Raw genomic sequence first — 11,137 nt, 5'->3', positions numbered from 1 at the left:
ATTAAAATGCAGTTAAAATACAGTTATTTGCTTTGCCATTATGAGCCTATGTACATTTTGGTTGTAGTTGCAATAGGCTGCAATTATTTATTTTATATGGTCAGCCTTGTATGCTAGGAATAGAAGTTCAAGGTCTTTAAAGGACATCCGAAGTAAAAAAAAAAAAAAAAAAAAAAAAAAAAAAACTGATGAAATAAACTATTGCATCTATCCTCCTCCTCATAGAAAGGACTTTTTTTTAGATATCCCAGTTTTATTTTATAGTTAAATCTACTTTTTAAGTTTCTACAGTTGCATTGTTTCTGCTCAAAGACACATTCATTCAAGTATCCTAGAGCTAAAATGGATGAATTATTGACTATCTCTTTCCTGCTCTCAGAAGCCATTTTCTGCCCAGAAAATGTTTTATGGTTGTAATTCCTAATCGGTGAGGGTTACACTGTAGTCTGACCCAGTCTGACTGTCACTTACATACCTGATATTTAACCCTTTCAGACAGAGAAAGAAAAAAAGCAACACAGAATCGATATTAGTGTGCTTGGCACTGTACATACACATGCCCATCTCATCATGTCACCTCAGGTGTCCTTAAAGAAAACCTGTACTGAAAACTACAAGTCAAAATAACCATACACAAGTCATACTTACCTGCTGCATAGTCTACTCATCAATCTCTTTCTCCTCTCCTGTGTCCTGTTTGTCCACTTTGATCAATGGAATTTTCCGTCCTCCATTTTGAAAATGGCCAATACCCCATAAAAGCTTCCTGGTCAGCACACAGTTATACTGTAATATCGCCCACTTGAGCCATAGGGAAACATGGACACATCAGTTCTCCTCTCAGCTGTAACTGACAGCAACTGATATATAACTGACAGCAACTGATATATTTCAGTTCTGACAAAATGTTGTCAGAACTGGAAGGGATCGCTGTAAGAGGAAAATGGTGAGCCTCTGAGAGGAACTGATGGCAAGGTAACTATGTAATGTTCATTTGAAGTTACCTCATGCGTTTATTTTAAATAATTTTACTCAGTACAGGTTCTCTTTAAAAGGACACTTGAAGTATGAGTGATGTGGAGGCTGACATATTTACTTCCTTTTAAACAATAACAGTTGCCTGGCTGTCCTGCAGATCTCTTTAGCTTCAGTAGTGTTTGAATTACACACCTGAAAAGTGTGAGTAATCTTCCTTACCTGAAAATCCTTTATTTATAGACATAGTGCACTATTGGCTCCTGTGTTTTTTTGGTCACTGGAATCTCCGGGGCCGTCCTTCAAGTCTGGATGGGTACAGTTACCTGATCCTGAGATGGCCAGGTCCTCTTCTCTATATCAACTCTCATGTCCACCTCCATCCTGGGGTGTCATGCAAAGTCACATGATAAGCTCCTGCAGCAGGACCGATTGGAGAGCTGAGAGGACCCAGTTTTCTCAACATCAGGTAACAATATCCATCAAACAACATACAGTCTTGTAGCAATATAGCAAAGGTGTGCTACATTATCTCTCTGGTACTAGACCTCGTTAAAAACGGCCCTGCCAAGCATTTCATTGGGGATATCTATAAAGAACTGATCGAGCATGTCGCCCTAGATCAGTGATCTGCAAACTTGGCCCTCCAGCTGTTAAGGAACTACAAGTCCCACAATGCATTTGCCTTTATGAATCACGACTGCGGCTGTCAGACTCCTGCAATGCATTATAGGACTTGTAGTTCCTTAAGAGCTGGAGAGCCAAGTTTGCAGATCACTGCCCAAGATAACATTCGACAATCTAAGTCGAATAGGTTGCCCATTATTTATGATTTAGATGACGGTGATTGGGATGAAGCAATAGCCAGTGCCAAAAGAGCATCTCCTAACCTACAGGGAAGGCTAACCCAATTATACTTCCTCCACCAAACATATTTGACTCCTGCAAGACTACACAAAATCAATATGACACTTCCCCCTGCGGACAAGAGAGCGATCGGCAGTGATAGGCTGGCTGGGGGAGGGAGGGAGGCTGGCTGGGGGAGGCAGAAAAAAACTTATTTTTTTTTTTAATATAAAGTGACAACATAAATATTTATTAAAAAAAATAAACAACTGGAGGGCGATCAGACCCTACCAACAGAGAGCTCTGTTGGTGGGGGGGGGGGGGGGGGGGGGGAGGGGAAATCACTCCTGTGCTGTGTTGTTCGGCCCTGCAGCTTGGCCTTAAAGCTGCAGTGGCCATTTTAGCTAAAATGTGCCTGGTCTTTAGGGGGGTTTACTACTGTGGTCCTCATCCTCAAGTGGTTAATGAACTTATAAAAAAAAAAAAAAAAAAAAAAAAAAAGAAGGAAGTGCCACATTTTTACTTACTTACTTACTTACTTACTTACTCACCTGTGCTGTCATCTAGATGACATTCCTCCAGTTCCTCCAGTTTAATAGTCCTCACTATGAGCCCCTCCACATCACACTGCTTATCATCCATGACAAACATATCTTTTTTCTCTTTAACTTCCACTTTCGAATCATAAAAGTCTTCATTCTAAAGCCGCAAAGTGATACAAAAAACAACATCTTTACAATGAGAGTGCTAATAGAGACTACATAGAGAAATATTCTCGTACACCATGAAGTGTCATTAGAAATGTAACACCCCAATTACCACCTACCTGATAATGGTGAAGGATGATATTATCTTCCTGTTTACAATCCCGGAAATGAAGATGACTTCTTCTCCTCTGACCACGTGAGGTTAGGGGCGGCTCATTTTCCATCATGACCTCCTTGTAGAGGGCCTTGTGTCCTAAATCCTGACACTCCTGCATCCCAGAATTCCCAGTACTGCTCACCTCTCCTGTCAGCAGCTCAATCATCTTGTTGATGACTTTTAGAATCTGTTTCTTGTTGTTTTTCTCAGGTGTCAGGGAGTGGGGTGGAGGCCTTGTGTTGGGAGATGAGCCATGGAGATGGCTGTTGGTGGTCAGAAGCTCACCAGATGTCTTCTTTGTAACTTCATAATCCTGTATAATAAATAGCACACAGGAAAAACAATAATCAACATTTACATTTCCGGATCCTCCTCATCTCTTGCGTCAACTGTGGTCGCCTGGTCACCCCATGCCTCACTCAGGTGACGCTCCTGCTGTCGCTGTCCTTATTCTACAAGTCTGTGCGGATATCTCCGCTACTCTACTTTGTGGTCTGTGTATGGACGCACTGCACATCTAAGATAGGTGCATGCCTCTGCCATCTGCTGGTGGAAACAGGAACTGCATACAGGGAGCTCTCTCCTTGCTTGTAAAATAGCTGACAGAGAGGACATTTAAAAAGGTGTTTCGATCACCATTCCTGTGCCTAGTTAAAGAGTCCTTTTCCTGAGAATCTAAACCAGAGGTGGGCAAATTGCCCCCCACACACACACGAAATGAAAGCCAAATAAGCCACTTTGTCTTAGCTTGGCCTGCAGTTCAGGTAGCCAGGTGTGTGAGCCCCCCCACTATAGGTAGCCAGGTGTGTACTCAGCATTAAGTAGACCCCTCCCCCAATGTGGGTAGCCAGGTGTGTCCCCTCCCCCAATACAGAGTTGGGAGCGGAGTGTAAATGACAGGTTACTCACTGGCTTTTACCTTCCAGCTCCAATCTCCCTTCAGCCGCACATACAGCATCCCCTCCATGGCCACAGCATGTAGTTCTTCATGTGACCCACTGGCACGGATTGGTGGCGGGTCACATGGTAAGACACTATAGTCATGGAGATGGGATTCTGGCTGAAGGGAGACCGGCGGTGGAAGCTGAGAGGCGGTGAGTAACCTCATTTATGCTCTGCTAGCAATTCTGCATACAGAAGGAAAGAGAAAAGGGAGAGGCGAGGAGGGAGGCACAGCAGGCTGGATTGAAAAGATTAATGGGTCTGGTAAGGCCCAAAAGCCTTACTTTGCTCATGACTATGTTACTTTGACTCTCTGCCATAACATGACACTTCATTTTGTTTCTGTGCAACATGCTAGTCAGGCAAGTCCAAAGGCCATAACCTGGCACACTGCACAACAGACCCTGTGAACCCTGAGTTTTAATTTTAAAGAAAGGTGTATCTGGCATTCCCAGAAACTTCCTTGCCTTTCCAGTCAGGTCTGTGTTTTATTAGTTGAGATAAGCTTGATGTCATATGACACTCCCAGAATCCTCTCCACCTCTCCAGTCAAGCCTGTGTTTTATATTAAAGGAACACTATCGATTAACATGTTTTTAACCTGGGATTCCTGACGTGCTGGTAAATAATGATGTATACATTTCCCATGCATATACCAGGTTTACTGTATCAAATTCATTTCACTCTTATCTGACAGCAAGTCTGCTCAAATCTTATGGCAGAGTGAATCATGAAGGGAGGGGGAATTCCCTCGCAGTGCATCTGTTAACCCTGTGTGTGTGTAAGAGAGAAAGTCCTGTGTCTCTGACTGAAGTGAAGTGTTTTACATACTTTTTTTTTTTTTTTGCTTTCAGAGAAAAATAATCTGTAGTCCGATATGCAAAACAACACTGGCTGTTTATTGAAGCAAACACCACTTGTGAGAATGATTTGTTCCAATACAGCCAAATCCTATATACAATGGATTACAGCTTTTGCCTCTGATATTTAACATGAAAAGAAGGAAAATGTTTACACAGCTACTTAGACATTATTTGTACATTGTCATTTTTAAAGTAGTAGTGTGAAGCACACCTCTTGTTGCTGGTAAGCGATGTGCCAGGCTAGGATCCAGCAGCACTCCGGTTCAATCAATGTACAGGATCTTCTCAAAAAATTAGCATATTGTGATAAAGTTCATTATTTTGTGTAATGTACTGATAAATATTAGACTTTCATATATTTTAGATACATTACACACAACTGAAGTAGTTCAAGCTTTTTATTGTTTTTCTTATTGATGATTTTTGCATAAAGCTCATGAAAACCCAAATTTCCTATCTCAAAAAATTAGCATATTTCATCCGACCAATAAAAGAAAAGTGTTTTTAAAACAAAAAATGTCAACCTTCAAATAATTATGTTCAGTTATGCACTCTATACTTGGTCGGGAATCCTTTTGCAGAAATGACTGCTTCACTGCCGCGTGGCATGGAGGCAATCAGCCTGTGGCACTGCTCAGGTGTTATGGAGGCCCAGGATGCTTCGATAGCGGCCTTAAGCTCATCCAGAGTGTTGGGTCTTGCGTCTCTCAACTTTCTCTTCACAATATCCCACACATCTGCTGAAAAGCTTTATGGAGATGAAGATTTCATTTTTCAGCACGACCTGGCACCTGCTCACAGTGCCAAAAACACTGGTAAATGGTTTACTGACCATGGTATTACTGTGCTCAATTGGCCTGCCAACTCTCCTGACCTGAACCCCATTGAGAATCTGTGGGATATTGTGAAGAGAAAGTTGAGAGACGCAAGACCCAACACTCTGGATGAGCTTAAGGCCGCTATCGAAGCATCCTGGGCCTCCATAACACCTGAGCAGTGCCACAGGCTGATTGCCTGCATGCCACGCTGCATTGAAGCAATCATTTCTGCAAAAGGATTCCTGACCAAGTGTTGAGTGCATAACTGAACATAATTATTTGAAGGTTGACTTTTTTTGTTTTAAACACTTTTCTTTTATTGGTCGGATGAAATATGCTAATTTTTTGAGATAGGAAATTTGGGTTTTCATGAGCTGTATGCCAAAATCATCAATAAGAAAAAGAATAAAAGGCTTGAACTACTTCAGTTGTGTGTAATGAATCTAAAATATATGAAAGTCTAATGTTTATCAGTACATTACTGAAAATAATGAACTTTATCACAATATGCTAATTTTTTGAGAAGATCCTGTATAGTAGAAAGAAAGTCGGCACCATCCAAAATCGACTTTGGATAGTGCCGGCTTGCTTTCTACTATACATTGTCATTTTTAGAACACTTGGTTTGATAATGTTCCTTTATTAAGGATAATCTTGATGTAATGTGACCCTCCCAGAATCCTACTCACCTCTCCAGTCAGCAGGTAGATGATCTCCAGGGTGAAGTTTAGCATCGTCTCAGTCACATGACTTTGGTCCTCCTCCATCCTCATTCATGTGGTTATGGGATCTGTACACAAAGCTGTTCTCTGTAGAGGGATAGTAAACAGAGTTACACTGGCTGTAGAACACTGGACTGCCTTAAAGCGGAATATAACCCGGCATTTCAACTTTGCTCTAAAATATTATTTACAGCATATTATATGCAACTAGCATTTGTTTTACTAGACCAGCATTGGAAGTGTTACACACAGAGCTTTAAAGTTCCGTGGAGAGAAATGCTGCCGCAGCTGAGGTTTAGATAGATACATTTAAGTAAACACAATGTAACAAGTAAGGAATGTGACACACTCTCTGGCTGTGCAGGAGCTCCTGCACAGCCAGAGAGTGTGTCACATGCCTCACTTGTTACATTGTGTTTACTTAAATGTACCTATCTAAACTTTGGCTGCGGCAGCATTTCTCTCCACGGAACTTTAAAGCTCTGTGTGTAACCCTTCCAATGCTGGTCTAGTAAAAAAAAAATGCTGGTTGCATATAATATGCTGTAAATAATATTTTAGAGCAAAGTTGAAATGCTGGGTTATATTCCGCTTTAATATGGGAATATATTACATGTTTTAAATATATGCCTTACTATACAAAATTACTCAGAGTGGCTGGAACCGTCTGTGTTGCTAGCAATCACTGCCGTGGGCTCAGTTTGTTCACCTTGCTCTGCAACTTGCTGTTATAGATATCGAGATCTGCCCACTACGGTAAGTACTGTTATTATTGTACTATTTTCTATGCTGCGACCCTCTAACAAAAATTTCTGTTTACTCCCAAAGAGACTACAATCTTTTATTATGCCTGAAATGTTTTGTAACTGTAATTCTTTTTCACTTAGATGAACTGTTCCATTTTTTTTTACAGATTTTAATCTTTAAAAAGTGGCCACTATAAGATTTAAAGTGTAACTGTCGGGCATAAAACCAAAAATCAATTCTTTATTTATATCTGGTAAACAAGTAATAGGGATGCTAACCAGGCAATGCAAAAGTTAAAATCACTATTACTTTTCTAGTTAATAAATGATTATTCCCCAGTTTACCCGACTCTTATTTGGTACACACAAAATTTAGTACACAAAAAGGAAGTTGCAGGGCATGCTGGGTTTTCCTTTTTAGCTTCTCTACTTCCCCTCAGACTTAAATAATGCAGCCTGATTGGCTGAAGCCTCTTTTCCTCCTGTTTTCCCCTCCCACAACTCTGTTCCTCTCTGAGTGGCCAATATTTGTCATGCTGAGACAATGCACTTTCTATAGTGAAGGACGGGCAAATCAGGCAGAGGAGAGTAAGGGAGGAAATTACATCAGAATTGGTTTCAAAATAGCCACAGTTAAAATTTTTACTGTGAAAAATCACTAAAGTAAAAACGTGGACAGGGCAATACATATGTTATGTAAGTAGAGCAAGTATTTATCTACTTATATATGCAGGGCTGTGGAGTCGGTACAAAAATCCACCGACTCCGACTCCTCAGTTTCGGATTTCACCGACTCCGACTCCTCTAATTTGCATATTACAATCTTGTTGATTGAAAGTATGTAACATGAAATTTGTCTCTTAACTGCCAACGTTCAGGAATTTTAAAAGACAACTGAAGTGATTAGGATATGTAGACTGTCATATTTATTCCCTTTAGTAATAGACTAAAACTAGTCCTTGGTAAGAGTACTTGAAAAAGGTACGGGCCGGAACAAAGAACATCTATCAGGCCCTAGGCAATGTAACTGTGGGTACATGTAAGAGTGATGTGCAGGTACTCTGCAGGGGAATAAGGAGTTATTACACATTCTTCATGCACAATCTGAACCAGGTTTATGGGTGACAGACAACATCTAAGGGCTCGATTTACAAAACCGTGCTAACTTTAGCACTGGCTCTTAGCACGTCTAAACTCAGTTGAAATGTGAGATCTGATTGAGAAAACCGGTGCTAACCTACTTAGCACCCTGGTTAGCACGCCTAAAGACTTTAGACGTGCTAAGTAGGTTAGCACCGCTTAGTAAATCAAGCCCTAAGTGTTCAATGTGCACAACATTCTCTGTGGATTCCCTGCAGCTCTGTGGAGAGTGCATATGTAGAGTATAGTACTACTGTGTAACAAAGTAAACCTGAGACAGATGACATTAAAGTTTTATACATACCTGGGGCTTCCTCCAGCCCCCTTCAGGCTAATCAGTCCCTCGCTGTCCTCCTCCGCCACCTGGATCTTCTGCTATGAGTCCAGGTACTTGAGCCAGTCTGGCGTAGTGCGCATGCACACACTCCGCCACCGGGAGCGTACTACACCTGCACAGCACTTTTGCGCAGGTGCAGAACGCTCCTGGCTGTGGAAGCGGCATGCGGCCGGACTGCGCTGACTGGCTGAATTACCAGGACTCATAGCAGAAGATCCAGGTGGTGGAGGTGAACAGCGAGGGACTGATTAGCCTGAAGCTTGCTGGAAGAAGCCCCAGGTATGTATAAAACTTTTCTTTTCATCCGTCTCAGGTACCATTTAATTCGTAGTCACCAAACCAAATTTTAACAACAAATCAAATTATTTGATTTTATGAGCAAAGAGAGTGCATAAATTTGCATAAATCAGAATCAACGCAGAATTATTTCCATCTCATTGACCATCTCTATTAGTGACACGGCTACACATCAGGCTTTATACTTACAGCATAGATGTTATTTCGAATATATAAGAGATTCCTGTGTACACATCATATATACAGTCACAATCAGATGTGTATATCTGACTTTAAAAATACGGGGACTGCTTTATTGAAGCAGCACAAGTAACTAATTTTGATTGGTTTATTTCATTTTTGTGGACTAAGCACAGCTATTACTGTATGTATAAATTATTTATGATGACTATTATCTGAGAAAAACCTTGTTACTCTTACCGTTAACGGTATTTCTTCCAGTCCCTCAGGATGGCCTCAAAATGAGAGATTCCGTGCCCCTCCCCCTAAGGAAACACAAGCCAATTAAAAAATGACAATAAATAGCTCCACCTCTTCCCCCTATCTTCAGTTTAATGTATAGAGAAACACCCTCTAAATAACCAATTCTAAAAAATTTACTAAAGCCCAAAATATGCATATTCATATAAAGCCTACTAGTAACGTACACTTTCATACTTACGCTTTCCCTATAGGGCGGGAAACCCAGGCCATCCTGAGGGACTGGAAGAAATACCGTTAACGGTAAGAGTAACAAGGTTTTTCTTTCCAACGTCCCTCAGGATGGCCTCAAAATGAGAGACAAGCGAGAAACTGCTTACCTCTAGGGTGGGACCACTGCCTGCAGCACTTTCCTACCGAACGTTTGATCCTGATTTGATAAAACGTCCACTCTGTAGTGCTTAACCTCCTTAGCGGTAACCCCGTGTGTGACACGGGGTAAGCCGCCGGAGGGTGCCGCTCAGGCCCTGCTGGGCCGATTTTAATAATTTTTTTTTTGCTGGACGCAGCTAGCACTTTGCTAGCTGCGCCAGCACTCTGATCGCCGCCGGCCCCTTTGCGATCGCCGCTATCTGCTGCGGCGCGGGCCCCCCCCCCCCTCCAGACCCCAGCGCTGCCTGGCCAATCAGTGCCAGGCAGCGCCGAGGGGTGGCCCGGGACTCCCAATGACGTCCCGACGTCAGTGACGTCGGTGACGTCATCCCGCCCCGTCGCCATGGCGACGGGGGAAGCCCTCCAGGAAATCCCGTTCTTTGAACGGGATTTCCTGATCGCCTATCGCCGGAGGCGATCGGCGGGGCTGGGGGGATGCCGCTGAGCAGCGGCTATCATGTAGCGAGCCCTCGGCTCGCTACATGATAAAAAAAAAAAAAAAAATAAAAAAAACTGTTGCGCTTCCCCCTGGCGGTATTTTTCATACCGCCAAGGGGGTTAATGAAGGTATTTGGAGACACCCAAGTTGCTGCTCTACAGATTTGTTCCAAGGATGCGCCTGCTCTTTCAGCCCAGGACGTAGATAATGATCTTGTGGAATGAGCCGTCAATCTTTCAGGTAGTGCTTTGCCATTGTTTTTATATGCCATAGCAATTGCTTCTCTAATCCAACGTGAAATAGTTGATTTTGAAGCCTGTAACCCTTTATTTGGACCTGCAAACAAAACAAACAAATGACTCGATCTTCTGAATTGTTTCACCGTAGTCAGGTACTTAAGAATCGCACTTCTTACATCAAGACAGTGTAATTCCTTTTCCTTTGAATTTTTTGGCTTATCACAAAATGAAGGTAGGACAATTTCCTGGGAACGATGATAAGATGAATTCACTTTAGGAAGATATGCTGGATCTGGTCTAAGAATTATCCTATCATCTAAAATAGTCATTAATGGATCCTTCACTGATAGTGCCTGAAGATCTCCAACTCTCCTTGCAGATGTAATTGCCACCAGAAAAACCACCTTTAAAGTTAATAAATGTATTGATATTCTTTCCAACGGCTCAAAAGGATCCTTAATTAATGCCTGTAGAACTAATGGTAGATCCCAAGCTGGCATAATCTTCTCTGGCACCCATCTTCCCATTTTGATTACTCTCAAAAATCTCATGATAAGAGGATCCCTAGCAAGCTGCTTGTCAAGGAAAACTGATAAAGCCGCAACCTGAACCTTTAATGTACCTGGAGCCAACTTAAGATCCACGCCTCTTTGTAAAAAATCCAACACATCAGGTACACCAACTCCTTTACGTGTAGCCTTTCTCCATGCTAAAAAAGTCTTCCAAACACGAAAGTATATTCTCCTGGTGATAGGCTTTCTACTTTTCAAAAGAGTGTCAATCACCTTTTCTGAACACCCTTTCTCTCTTAACAGGACCCTTTCAGGATCCAGGCTGAAAGTTGAAGCCAGTGAGGATCTGGATGAACAGCTTTCCCCTGTATCACAATGTCCCGAGACACTGGTATCTTGAATGGGTCTTCCATAGCCAAGTTCACTAACTGTGGGAACCAACATCTTTTTGGCCAAAAAGGTACCACTAATATCATCTGGGCTTTGTCCTTTACCACTTTGCAAAGAACTCTCTGGATTAATCTGAAAGGAGGAAACGCATACAT

The 11,137-nt window shown here is 42.0% G+C and overlaps 1 protein-coding gene across 1 annotated transcript in view; it reads right to left on the bottom strand.

Moving 5' to 3' along the window:
- LOC137536896 (uncharacterized) overlaps positions 1 to 11,137 on the bottom strand; it is a 133,550-nt gene that overhangs the window by 112,466 nt on the left and 9,947 nt on the right. The window contains exons 2-4 of the mRNA XM_068259076.1: positions 5,998 to 6,117; positions 2,648 to 2,998; positions 2,373 to 2,520 (exon numbers count right to left, since the gene is read on the bottom strand). Coding sequence (XP_068115177.1) covers positions 2,373 to 2,520; positions 2,648 to 2,998; positions 5,998 to 6,081 — 583 coding nt within the window. The 5' untranslated portion in view covers positions 6,082 to 6,117. The remainder of the gene's footprint in view (positions 1 to 2,372; positions 2,521 to 2,647; positions 2,999 to 5,997; positions 6,118 to 11,137) is intronic.

This window comes from Hyperolius riggenbachi, chromosome 10, assembly GCF_040937935.1.
Source record: "Hyperolius riggenbachi isolate aHypRig1 chromosome 10, aHypRig1.pri, whole genome shotgun sequence".
Lineage (NCBI taxonomy): Eukaryota > Metazoa > Chordata > Amphibia > Anura > Hyperoliidae > Hyperolius > Hyperolius riggenbachi.
Note: the sequence above shows the minus strand (reverse complement) of the source record. Positions and strands in the feature narration are given on the sequence as shown.